Consider the following 14,339-nt stretch of genomic DNA (forward strand, 5'->3'; position numbering starts at 1 on the left):
GGTACCAGGCTTAGCCATGCTGTGTTCACTCGGGGCACATGGGGAGAAGAAGAATTTAATTCTTTACACACTGTGGCATCTGCTAGCTCTAGAGGACCCTTCCTGGAGTATCAACTTTTACTGGGGATAAATGACAAACTGCCAGGCTTATCATCTCACCTATTTTCAAAGAGGAGCTCCAGCCAGGAGCGTTGGCAGCTGAGAACGACACTCCACCAGTGCAGCTTAAGCTGTGCAGTGCTAGGCAACAGAGGTGCACACAGTCTCGCTAACAAAGCCCATGCTACTGGGTAAAAAACCTGATAAAAATCTGTCATGCATACATGCCACATGGACACACAGCCTCTGTGTGATCCCCGGGGTTGGTTCTGGTTGCACAAGATGAAGAATATTGTCTTTCTTGATAGAAAGGTATTGTCTAGTGCCAGTCATAGGCATGAGGTGACCCCTTGAGATGAACAGCCAAGGCATTCACCTGGTCCAAAAGATAAACAAACATTTCTAACAGCAGCTTAAAATAGTGAAACACTTACTTTATGTCTATATTGTGAAATTACTGTTTATTTAATGTACACTTTTCAAATACTTCAGCTACATCATGTAATGCCGGCAAGGTAAAGTAGTAACTAAGAATTCATCCTTACAGGGCTTTAAAAAACAAACCACCACCCCCCAAACCAGTTTCCCTCCCTTCCTGAAGCCTCCCAAATTCACGCATATGCCCATACACGGCTACGGCTCAGCTTGCTAAATTAGTTACGTCTGCTCTGCTCATTTGAAGATGTTCCTGCAGGACTGAGGTGCTGAGGAGCACACACAACTTGCACATTTCGGTAGGCCAGTCAAAAATGGTTCACTTGGTAGTCTTGATATTTTCATGTCCCACTGTTCTCAGAATTTCAAATGCCAAGGAAGCAACAGCAACATCAGCGTGAGAGCTAGGAATTAAAACCAGTGACATCTATTAGACATTCTTAGGGGAAAACTTTTTGTTCAAATTCCACATTTGCCTTTATGCTGGAAAATTCTTAATAGCCATTAACTGCACTGTATACCCCACTTTTCTTTAAGCAGTAACATGCAACTAGTGATTCTGCCCTGCAGCAAATCCTGTGTAAAAATGAATTTCAGCTCAAATTCACAGTAACAGCTACCTCAATCTCCTCTGTAAAAAGAAAATATGATTTATCATGCCCCCCGTGAATCTACATACACACTCTCTTCCAGCTTGACAGAAAGATGTATTTTCACACACATAGCCTTCCTACCTCAGCGCTGCTCCGTGCAGGAAGGCAGTTCCACTCCAAGTGTTGCCCACCTCCTGCAAGGAGGACCAACTGCCCCACCACACACAGCTCTGCAGGTGTGAGATTGAATGGTGGGGCCCTTTGCTTCCTCACCTAAGTTTTTATTATATGTATTTTGCCTAATTTTTCCTTCTAGAAACACACATTTTTTCTAGCATTGGAACAGAGGCTCTAACACATTACTACTAGTCCACAGAAACAAGTCTTTTCTTTTTTTTTTTAGTAGACTACCATCCCTCATCTTTAGCTTAGAAAGGACACTAGCAGATCAATCTGCAGCTTCCTCGGTTGCTGCTAATGACAAATACCTACTAACACTCCATGCTTTGGGGAACGCAGAACTAGCCAGGAAATCCAAATGATTAGTCCACACTATGTAAGCCAATGGCTTAATGAGCAGCAGTTTAAACCAGAAAATTTAGTTATCTGAAACAAATTCATCTCGGCAACTGTCTTCACTGAAAAATAAATGGCTATGATCCCACATTTTGAAGTGTAGATTTGATTCCACGTAGCTACTAAGCAGAGTTATGTGTCACTCTTAAAACTGCCTGTTCTGACTAGCTGAGGATGTATCGCAGAGAGAGAGTGTGGTGATCCACAGCTGCTACACGGCAGCAGGAGAGCACCGAAAGCAGCCTACAATCCGAGCGGTGCCCCTCTCTTGGCACGTGACTGCTCGGCTGGTATCCTCCTTCTGCTGCACAGGCAGAGCGAAAGATTAGAAACCTGTCTGTAAAAAATGAGCAAAGCAAAAACACTCCTCAATCACTTCAACCCAGTGATGATATGTGGGTGGAAGGGCCTGGGAGCTTAGACTACTCAGAGGATGGCTTAGATCCAGGATCTCAGTTGTAGCGTTCTCTAAAACGTTTCCAATTCTGCATGAGATACAGGGAGGCTTCTTAACCGGGTTCAAAGCACAGGTGAGAGACCAAGTTTATTAGGTCACAAGGAATATTCTGGGAAAGATGCCACATAAGGGAATCTGGGGAGACAGCAGAATATCCATAACCTCCATAAACAAAATGGCCATTCAGCTAAACCTGATAAAGCTTGCTAACTCCAGGCTTCTCCTTCCTGCCTGTTGCCAATTTATCCATGTCTGAGTCCATTACAGCCCCAAGATCCAGGCTGAATCCCTCTCAGTTTCCTCTGGAGGCAAACGGATAGGGACATGTGTTCCCTAAAGAAGGGGAGGAGGGGAAATGAAATCCGTGAGCTCTCGGGGGCTCCCCTGCTGCTGCTGCAGTGCGGGAGCTCAGCACAGTAGAGGAACTTGGCTTACCCTAATGTATCAAAACACTCATCATTGGCATCAGCTAGAATTTGGTCTACTGAGCATTTGTGTCAAATAAAAGCGAGTGCTGTTTATTTGGGGCTCTGTAGTATGTGGTTTTCTGAGTACAGAAATGTATAGATAACAAACAGAAAAGCAGACTCGACTGGGCTGTCTAGTGCATCTAATGCTGAAATGTCACAAAACAGAGTGAAAACTAGTTCTAAAAGAAGAAAACCCCGTCTTTCCCCACTGTCATCTTCAGTAGTGGTGCCAGTGTCTCCCCTGGGGAGAGCTGACGTTTTATTTTAGTTAGATAATTTAATGTGTCATACAAAAACCCATGAGTCAGCAGCTGAGTATGCGAGAGGGATGCAGACTGTTCTCGACAGGTTTGGTTAGTCCTCAGTGTGCGTCTCCTTACACTCACCACGTCCCAACATTTCCTCTCCACATCTGCCCACATCCCCCCTTCCTTCCAACACAGGGTACACCCTGCCATAATGTCGAGGAGCCAATTTTCCCAAACAACTGACCCATATAAAGCCTGCATTTGGGAGCACAAAGAGCACTGAAAAGATTATATTAGTGTTTCAAAAACTGATCTATAAACTACAATTTCTCTATGAATTTTAGTTCAACCAGGAGTGAAATGCAGCCTAACAGCCCACGACAGGAATGTAAAATTTGTTTTGAGGGGCAGAGAACAGTAATTCATTCATTCATATGTCCAAGGGGGATTAGATGAGGGAAAGTCTATGGGAGATGAGCTGAGGTTTGGCCAACTTGTTGGGACTAGCATCTCTGTTCTCGCAGAGGAGGTCACGGCATTCCCCTAAGTCTCGTGCCTTCTGGAAGAAGCCACAGGTATTCTTAAACAAAAGCAGTTCTGTTCTTCAGCTGCGCATTTGAAAGTAATCAACTTGCAAGTGCACCAAACACAATTACTTTAAAACAGGGCACAAACATCCGATTGTGCATCTAGTCCACTCTGCCAAGAACCACTGACCAGCATCCGGCTATAGAGACCAAGTGTTTGGAATAAAATAATATTAAAAAAACCCCCAAAACTGGACACGTGCACACACATTGAGCCGGACCATGCAGCACACTGCGGCTCGCCACAGCTGGGGATCAAAGCACAACGACGACGCAGCAGAAATGCCAGCAAGCTCTGAATGAGAGGAGTCTGGAAGAGAGCAGTGCAGGGAGGGGGGCCAGGGACAGAAACCTGAGAAGCTTATACTGCACAGAAGGTGATTACAGGAGAAGACCATCGCAGACAAAAGAGGAGACAAGTGCTCTCAGCCCTGGAAATTCCTGGAAGCCTGAGGGAACTCACCTGGCAGTTTGGGCCAGGCTCTCTAGAGTTTGGATAAGAGCATCGCCATCATTCTTCAGGCTCTCTGAGCGCTTCTCGTTTGAAGTTATCTGGAACAAAAAGAAAGAACCATTATCAAAGGCTTAGCAAGGCATTCCTCTCTGTCATTTTTTGTGGGATAGGGGAGAGGGAAACAAGTTATAGCATTTATTACCATTGTAAATGGAATGTGACATTAAAGAGACCCAAGAGAAAGTCCCTTTTACTGCACAGGACTGAATTTTAGGCACAGACCATCTAAAATGTCTTGGCTTAATTAACGAGATTCACTCTTGTTCCGAGTCCCTGTATGTGTGCAAATTCACACATCACAGTGTGCCAATCCTGATTTCATCCTTAGTACCAATGCAAATACAAGTCCCATTTAGTATGAATTCCAGGGAGATCTTGGGGACGCAGTCATTTTCATTTCTCACTTCAGGGAAAAAATAACCAAGCTTGTATCAGCCTTCAGATCAGGATGTGTGGGGTTTCTCTGAGAGGAGCCAGGTTAAAATCACTGCAATGTTAGTAGTTGCATATTGAAATTTTTCTTGCCCCTCATCAGTCATTAGGAATATTACCCGCACAGGACTGTCACCTACAGAGCAGGGGACTGAGTGACCAAAGCTATATGCCCTTTTGTGTCAAGTGAATCCTGATTATAGCTGATTTTGCTGCTGGTGTGTTTTATCACACTAAGCTGTAAGGACTGGTTTATTGTTTCTCCAGCCTTAAGTAGTAGCTCCAAGCAGCAGCACATTTCCTCACCAGTTAAGCAGGTGAATGGGAAGGTCACGGGGGACATGACATGAAGTCACACGGCACTGTGGCACAAACAGACACTGAATACTTGGCTGCTTGCTGAAGAAGCTCTTGTATCTCAAAAAATTACTGAAGAAAAGGTTTGCGTGTCAGTTCCTGCTTGCAAAGGTAAATAAATCTTCGCTGAAGAGAAAGGAAAAGAGGAGGACCAGAGCAGCTGATTATTTTGATACCGGAGGAGTTAATGCTTGAAACGACGACTTCTAATCCCAAAATCTGGCAAGCACTTTTAAGCTTTAGCATGCCGCGGCGGGTCCTATTTACCATTGATCAAGCATCTGGGCGATACGCCTTCACATCTCCCTCTTAAATCAGAAGAGAAGCTGTATTTACAGCTGCCATCGCACCATAATTTATCAGCAGCGATTCTGCAACAACAGTGTCACTACATCTATAATCATAACATCCTGTAGTTAAGCAGTAACAGGGAACAGGGACTTGTCTGAAGTAAACTAAAATGTATCCTGTGTGTCAGAAAAAAACAGTGATGCCATTACCTAAGTACAAATCATTGGTAAATCCTGATTACAGGTCATTAAACCTTTTTACTCTTTTGAGGTTTATATCTGACTCTTTCAGTTTATATTTCAGTAATTTATTCTTCTATATTTGTCACCCAGACACAGAAGGCATTTCGTAATCTGGGTTCTGAATGTGAAAACACCACCACACACAATAGTAGCATTACAGTTGCAATACAGGGAGAAAAGTGCTTTCACCACGAGACATTGCTTTCTATTCCTGAAGAGTGCTCATGCCTCTACCAAACACTTCCCCGTAAGTTCTGCAGCTCACCAGCTGCTGCCACGTTCTTTGCACTTGCCACATTCGTGCCCCTTGTTTATCCTGCACACTTAAAGGAGCCAGAGGTCACGGGGGGAGGAAGGTCACTAGGACTGGATCATGCTCCATAAAACTACAAGGTCAAATAAAGGTTACAGAGATCTCTAATTCTAATACATCTTAACTCTTGGGTGCCGACATCTGTACAACCCTTAGTCTTTCAACAAATTAGCCTTTGTGCATTATACATAGACAGAACATTCAAAATACGCTCAACTATAAAATCTAGTATGAAGAAAAAGTTTTAATTCTAAAATGCTCTATTTCAAACAATAACTTAGTCCAACTGAGTCACAGGGTCTGACTATAAGCTTGCCCGTGTTGCAGCATGCCTTGTGTCATTATTAAGAATACATTTCTGTGGATACAATGCATTTGAATGGAAAGGATTAAAATGGCTTTATACGCACAGAAATTGTAACAGACAGAAACAGAAAGACCCATGAGATCATCTACCCCATCTCCCTATTATACTTCACTGTTCAGAGCAGCTTTCAGCCACAAGCAATGGGCTTCTGCGGTATCTATCCATGGGGGCTACTCCCCTATCTAATAAAATGCTTCAATAAGATTCCTTCAGCAGTACAAGCAGTACCACAAGGAGGGAAAGAATCAGGCTTTTAACATCATGAACAGCCTGCAGACTGTTTAAATTAAGTCTAAAACAAATTTAGGACACGTTTTCTTGAGAGCATCAACTAATGCCTTCACACAAGCCAAGGGGTGTTGGTGAAGAACAGACCCGTCCAGCTGGCAGTGCCACCTGCACGCACAAATGGAGAACTCGCACAGACAAAATGTGGCTGTACTGATTTATGCGGGCGGCTGGGGTTTCCCCACCTGCTCTCGATCACCGGTGTCCAGAAAACTGCTTTCTATCTACCACCAGGCATCCACACCATGGGCCTTGGAGAGGATCAACGCTGTGGTAGCAGGAAAGCTGCAGGCCGAATACAGGGTGAGCTGCCAGTGCCCTGTAGCCAGCTTGACTGCAGCTGCCTATGTTTTTTTGTCAGCACTCCCATGCTGTTACTGCTCTGACTGCTAGCATTTATTTGCCCTTTATATCAGTCTGTGTAGTAGATCTGATTGCTCCCTGAGTGATCAGAAGGTCTCTCGCATACGACAGATTACATCCTGCTTCACATAAAGCTCATGAGAAATATTGTCTGAATCACTGTTCACTTTCAAGACCCAAGATAAAACCTTGCCCATGTTTCCTATTTAAAAATTGTTCCGATTTTGTCTCCATTTTATTCCATAGATAAAAATAAATTATGACAGGACATAAAACCATCAGTAACCAAAATTTTAGAAATGAATGTATTTTTCACTTAGTTTGTTATGTTTTTCTTCTCCCCAGCACTGCTGTGCCTTTTATCCACACCAGTTCTAGTTCTCATTCACTTGAAATTTTAACTAGTTTAATGATCTCTTGTAATATTGCTATTTGTTAGGGCTGGCTACAACACATATTCAATGACATAATCAATAGCTATTCCTTTAATTAAAAATGTAATTAAATCTCAGTGTAGTTGTACACTCACTGCAATTTAACAAGAATTTCAAAATTACTTTTCTTTATTAAGCCAATAGCCATTCTGCAGCTTTCCTCTCTTCAATTCTGTTAAATAAGGATGAACCATAAGGAATATCATAATTGATATGTAAAGATCAGTATTTCCTAAAATTTAGGATAGCTCTTCAGGTGTTATGGTGCTGCTAAAGGTGAGTTCAGGAAAAGATATAATACAAAACATTCACTGGATGATCATCTTCACTAATAAATTGAGGAGTTTCGGATTCTTGGTCTAAGAAGTGATTTTTGCAATTCACGTTTCAAGAAAGCATGGAAACTTAAGGGACAATTACTTTTCTTAAGGCTAGTTTCATAATAGTGAGCTGCTTTCTCTGATTAGTCATAACTCACATTCTGTAATTTATGACTGAGTTAAATGACCTAAGTAGTAAACTACTCTCTCACCATTTTGAAGAGAAAGAAATTCTCCTGCTTTGTTGAGGTTTCAAGTAAACCGTAAGCTTGATGTCTGCGAAGCAAACTGGGAAATAATGCAAAATACTGATTGGGTAAAAATAAGGAGCTTTTTATTTGAAACTTTTTTGGGTTGAAGAAAGGCCTTAGGAGTGTATTTAGCTGCACCTTCAAGTGTTATCTTCTCAAATAAACATTTGCTGGAGATGTTTACCATTTCCATGCTCAACAGAGGCTTTTCTACAAGCCATCACTGTGCCTGTATATACAGATACAAGCAAGGCATTTCATAAATGCTCTTTCTTACAAACTGGCCTTTTCTCTTTCCCAAACACACATATTTTAACCTCATAAAGTGATGCTTCCTTACTTTTTCCTCAAAATGTAATACCATTAAGCTAATTACCTTTGCAGGATTAGTTAGCTCAAGTTCTTGCTCAACTTTACTGACACTGGCTGAGAACAGCCACACCGGTAACACAGGAGCTGCCGTGGGCTGGTTTATCAGAACCACCAGATACTTGTAGGTCCAACGTTAGCATCACTTGAATATCGACAGATGCTGTGAATAAAGTACCACTTATCCCCAGCTGGAGGCTTTTCTGTGAATGGGAATTGTATCTTCAGCTAATACCGCAGTAAAACCAATCAGCAATATATCTTTTTCTGTGCACTAACTGGGACACTATGTAGGACATGAAATATATTTAAAAAAATTAAGTTTTCAGAATGAAAAAAATAAAGAATTAAGCACACTCCTATTGGCCTCTAGACACTATTTCAAATAATGTCTTCATAGTAAGTGCTGTCCCTGCAATTTCAAATGTGCATCTCAGACTTCTCATTCCTGCTTCCACCTTTGACTGGCTGAAGGCACTGTCAGTAGGACACAGAGTCTTTCATCCCCACCCAAAGCTGCTGTTTCAAATGCCATCCAGGCTGGTGGGGATTGAAAGTTGATGGCTATTCACAGCTGCTTAGTGTGACCTTATTCCCATTTTTTAAGGAACAAATGTCACAAAATATAGTGGTGTCAAAAACATTGCTATAGCTGATGTGACAGCCCAGCAAATAAGTCAATGGGATGGTAACTTCAGAAATTAGGCATGATGCCTGGGCTGGAGGAGAAAACCTTCCAGTGTTGCAGCCCATCTTATGCCTATCCCAGGGCATTAAATGGTACTTTTCCTCTCAGGCTGTCAGTGCTGAGCTATTCACAAGCACTGCAGTAATCAAATAAAACACGTCACTTGGTATGCCATTCACAACTCATGACAACATGGCCAGAACTATGCAGCCATTCCTTCTTAACAGAGGAGCACAATAACCAAAAATATGCTGCAAACACAGACTCGTTCAGGTGAGCATCTATGTGAAATAAAACTAACAGACCCATTGATTGTGTTCAAACCTACTAAATATAAATATTTCTTTCATCATAAATCCCTCTCCAAGCATATACATTAAGCTGGCAGTGCCCAGAGGAGGTATAACAAATGGATCCATCACTTCCCATGATGGATCAAACGGATCCATCACTTCTGTAGGCCTGCACGCTTACTTACTCTTACAAAGTAATGTAGGCCTACCTTTGCATAATGAAGGGCCAGACCCAATAAAGCATTTGGAGCCTATAAAGTAGAGGCTGTAATGATTACGTTTTAGGTGTCAGCCCCCAAAAAGGAATCCCAAGCAGAGACTGACATACCTGCACAGTGCATGGGGAGCACATAGTTGCCAAAGGCCATGGAAACCTGCACGTCGAGCACAAAGTTATCTGAATTCCCCCTCCTCTCTAGACCTCAGACTGCTAACACAGCAAATGAAAACTCATGGTCCAGACAGCAGAGACCACAACTCCAACCCTTTTCTCAGTGCCCCCACAGCAGGCTACAGGCTCCTGTGCTCTCCTGTAGTCCTCTCCCCTTTTCTAGGCGAGTGAAGGTCACATTTTTGTTGCTGCGGCAGAGTTTCCACTGGATGGGGAGAGGCAGGGAGGTTTGGATGGTTCCCACGCAGTGAGTGAATAACACCACGGCATGGGGACTCGGCAGGGAGGCAAGAGGCAGCACAGCTCTCCAGGTCAAGGAAGTTAAGCACGAACTCCCGTTTACCAGGGGAGCACTCTAGCTATTAGGCCAATTTTACAACCGTGGCAGGAATTTTTTAAAAAATAAAACCAAAACAACTAAACACAGCAACAAAAATCCCAGATATATACAGTGGTCTTTTGTGAGGTGTTTAATCTGGCATTTGTTAGATGTGCTTTCAGCAGGTGCGTAGGATTGGACCCTTCAAAGTGCTAAGGTGCAACCAATGTACAGGTTGTTTAATGAAATTAATGGTAACTCTTGCCAGGCTATGGAAGTGTAGCAGAGGAACACCCGAGGACAGTGTGCTCACAGAGACACCGCATGCTCACTGGGATGGCCACAAATTATTTTTGCTCTCCATAATGTACGAGAGCTCATTCTAAAAGGCTAAAAACCTTCCTGGCATTCCTCTCCATCACAGCATGCTTCCTTGCTACTCTTCTTTCTACACATGGTAGAGAGAGACACAGAATGCGTGTGTGGGAAGAACAAATCAAGTTGGACAAGTTATATTTATGTTACTAATTGCCAACTCATTTGAACAGGCCTGAGCAACGTTGCTGGACCATAAAAACAAGAAATGAAAGTTACAAAAGCATGAGTGTTCCAGGTGTGCTTTGGCAAGCATATTGCAGTCAGGGATTGCAGACACACAATTACAAAGACTTTGTGGCCTTCAGATCCTGCAAATACATGTGAAAACAAGCAGGTATCTGTGACAAAAAAACCCCTACATCAGACAGCTTAGCTCTGATTTTAGAGTTCAAAAATCTTTTTTTTTCCCTCTTTATGGATAAAATTCTTGTTCCACTGAAGTCAGCAGCAAACTCCTTTTGACTTTGATAAGGCCAAGATTTCATTCAACGTGTTTTGTTTTCTTCTAATTTGTATGTGTGTGCAGGTTTATTCTAAGTTCAAAGCAATTTCCACCGGTAACTTGGAAATGTACCAGGTTCCCGGCAGTCTGAAAGCCACGCTGTCTCGAGGACTATTCACAGAGAGACAAGGAATGTCTCTCACATGCTATATAATGGTTAATTGATTTTGGACATTTCTTGACACCTTCCACTTTGAGGCTATTCTCTGCCCTTCAGCATATACATAATGCGCACAAAGGCATGCTCCATGATTGTTGTAAAGTTGTAAAATTACAAACTCTAAGGGGCATTATCTAAGCATAAGAGAAGATTCGTAAAACCGTGGGGTAATTATTGAATGGAAGACTGCTGTCTTGTTTGATTTTTTTAATTTGGTTTTTATTGCGAGCAGTGTTCTCAGCTCACTTTCAGGAAATATCCATTATCACAGTTTCCATCCTCTATAACTAGTGAGTTTAAAATATGTGACTTAACAGAAATGGATAGGGCAACCTCTTCACATCCATTAGAACCAGCTGTCCACAACAACTTCATTAGCAAAAGTGAACGTCAGTCCTGTCTGGCAAACGGTGTCTCAAAGGTGCTACAGGAGACTTCCACATAGTGTTGCAGTGTTGACAAATTACGCATGCTCGTAAGCCAGACCACCATCAATATGACATTAAAAATAAACACTTGCCACCCAGTTGCTCGTGATCTCATCTGCAAACACAGGTTCATCTGTCATCTGCATGCCAACAATTCCCTGAGGTACCACTTCAGACTAATTTCACTCTGTCCAAACAATGATCCCAGCCGGCCTCAAACATTGCTTTAGCAAAATAGGACCACATACTGAGCTTACACAAACCTTGCAAGCCCCTCAGATCCCTCTTCCCACAGCTCCCAGGCAGCTGCCTGCCCTCACCTTGCTGGATCTGATGGGACCACCAGCTCCCAGGTACACTTCACCCTGATGGTGTCTTATGATTTCCCCTTACAAAAGGAACAGGGAAATCCACTGGAATAATTTTTTATTACCACAGCAGGTCCAGTTTAGGCTCAGATCCTATGTTTATGTTCCTTTAGGAGCTATTATAGAGGCTCCTGCTTGTCTTAGAGCAAAAAAACCTAAAAGCAGTTATGAACACACACTAAAACAATGCACAGATTCTCTGCATATCTAGATTTTTCCTCAAGTTCATCATTCCCTGGATGTCTCATATTCAAATGTCCTTCATAGTCTCTCTTTCTCTTCATCAGCTTTTCTCCTAAAACAGCTCCTGACAAGTAACTCCCAATCTTCCTTAAATGTTGATTCCTGTAACTCTTTTTCCAGTGCCACTGTTTTTTATGGCCTAATAATTCAACTCAGGAATAAGATCCCTGCATTTCAGCATCTGTCATCCCTTGTATCTCCCCGTAAAATCACAAAATTGTCTGACTGCAAAGTTTTTTTGGAGTTATATCCAACTTTCATCAATATGCTCCATGGGTTAGGGATGGCCTTCTTTTCTTTTCAGGTACATGTTATTTTCATGTTCATCTAATACAGCTGAACCTAGATCTTTCACTGACATATTTCGTGCTATGACAATTCAAATAATTTCAAATATTTATACACTTGTAAGGGTAAGAATCATTACTACAGACAGCTCATCTTCTCGCTATTAGGAAAACCAGTGACACCCAGAACATACTGGAAAGTGGTGACCTTTAAATGGCAATTACCATACAGAAGAAGTATGCAAGCAACCAAGCAATTACCAATTTCATAAATGCTTTTATATCTAAGGACACAAACCCTTGAGCAGCCATGCCTGTGATGCTCAGGTGAACTGGCCAAACCCCTAGGAACTGCCAAGAAGTTGCAGTTTACTGAGGAATTTGAGTTTTAATGCATACAGCCTCCAAAAAATAATATCTCCAACTTGACATTGTCCCTTGTCCTGCTTTAAAATGCTCCTCATAAAGATAAAAGACTATTATGCCTTGACAAAGGCAGAGTGATGTGAACAGATGCTGTCAAAGTTGTCCTTATACAGATCTATTGGTGCAATTCAAGTCTGATCTAGTATGCAAAATCCCTAGCTTCCCCTGAGCAGAACCTTTGTATGGCATTGATTAACTTTCACGGAAGATGAAACACAATTGGAAAGCTCATGCTCACATTGGTCATATCTGGACTTGAACACAAGACTCCAACAACTAAAAATCTGTACAACTTGACTTAATGTGTTAGATTTACCATTCCAAGAAAAGCAGGAATATGATGAGCTAAATTAAGAACTAACACAGATTATGAAAAATACATACTTAAAGAATAAAAAGAGTAGCAAAATCTTGTTAGAAAATCATTATGAACTATGATTTTGAGCTAAATATTAAAGCATTAAACATTAGTTCCTTTGTAGTCCCTACAGACTTGGTTTCTATGGACACATAAAACTTGGACATAGAACCGTTGAGGTTTTCCTTAAGTACCAAACATGGATAGTCTTTCATATACTGAAAAAAAAAAGACAAAAAAAAGCTCTGAAGATTTTTTATTAGGGAAAAAAAAGCATCATTATATTTATGCTTTATATAAAAAACAACTAGGAATGTAAATGACTGAACAGGGATATAAGTCTATAAAACACCAATTTCTGAGGAAAATTATGCTTTATGTAATGGTTCAATTTCCATAAAATTGTAAAAACTGTCATAAAAACAAATGGACTTCTGAAATCGATGCTTGCTTATTGTCATGTGACAGATGGCTCTGACTGCCTGGCAGAGAACAAACAGCTACCTAGTTGGTCCTCACTGACCTCTGAGAGAATCATTTTGGTCTATTCACATTCTTTTTTTAACAAGCCCAGTTGCATTTAAGTATCTTTATGGCAGCTAGTAAGTCATCCGTGTGCAATTACAGAGAGGAGGTCAAAAGGAAGTAATAGTGATGAGCCCAACAGATGACACAGCTAGGCAACCTCAACAGTATTGCACTATGTAAAATTACAGTGCACTGAAACACCAAATGAGTCCGACAATCCTTTTGTGCCCACAGAAACAATGAATTAGGACTCCATAATGAAAACAACAGTGATAGTCATTGGGAATTACACTAGCCTTGAATTATGAATTGAATAAACAGGTTGCAGGTTTCAGAACTGCCAGTTTCACTGTACAACCCAAAGCAAAACATCTGTCCGTGTGAAAAGAGAGCGTATTTCTCATTGTTGACCATGGCAGTATTGCTTTTCAGACAGCTCCTGTATCTATTCATAATCATACTGGGCTCCCAGTACCCAAATACCAGCACAGTGCTAATCGTTGGGGATGGGCGTCGGAAAGCAAACACATTCCAAACAAGGGGGTAAGTAACTTCCCCCAGGAATATGAGTCCACAGTATGCCAGCCACTGGAATAAAGACTTTTCATTCTTGCTGCTCTCTGAAATTAAGAGCAGGTCCCATGTTTGATTCTCCCCGCCGTCAGTGTCATTAAAGAGCAGCCATTGCAGACTGACTGAATACTTTAATGTCAGTTGTGAAAACAACCATCAACCAAAATGTCAGCCCAAATCTGCACTTAACACAGATGCACATATACTTCTAGACTTACACTACTTATTCCAAATAAACATAGTAAGATTTAACGTAGAATGAATAGTTCAATAGGCAAAGTTGCGAGTAAGCGTTCACAGTTACTTCAGAGGTCATCCCCTCTCACTGCATCTCACACTGTAGGTAACCACAAGTCGTCAGTATGTTCATGTTTTGGCTTTTGTCAACAGC

At 41.7% G+C, this 14,339-nt stretch overlaps 1 protein-coding gene across 4 annotated transcripts in view; it reads right to left on the reverse strand.

The window, feature by feature from the left end:
• Nucleotides 1-584: 584 nt before the first annotated feature.
• The window catches only part of ULK4 (unc-51 like kinase 4), a 254,149-nt gene continuing 240,394 nt past the window's right edge, over nt 585-14,339 (reverse strand). For all 4 annotated transcript variants that reach the window (XM_050892383.1, XM_050892382.1, XM_050892386.1 and 1 more), the window contains 2 exons: nt 3,929-4,017; nt 585-938 (listed from right to left, as the gene is read on the reverse strand). In XM_050892383.1, coding sequence (XP_050748340.1) covers nt 854-938; nt 3,929-4,017 — 174 coding nt within the window. In that variant the 3' untranslated portion in view covers nt 585-853. The remainder of the gene's footprint in view (nt 939-3,928; nt 4,018-14,339) is intronic.

The sequence above is a fragment of the Gymnogyps californianus genome, chromosome 2, assembly GCF_018139145.2.
Source record: "Gymnogyps californianus isolate 813 chromosome 2, ASM1813914v2, whole genome shotgun sequence".
Classification (NCBI taxonomy): Eukaryota; Metazoa; Chordata; class Aves; order Accipitriformes; family Cathartidae; genus Gymnogyps; species Gymnogyps californianus.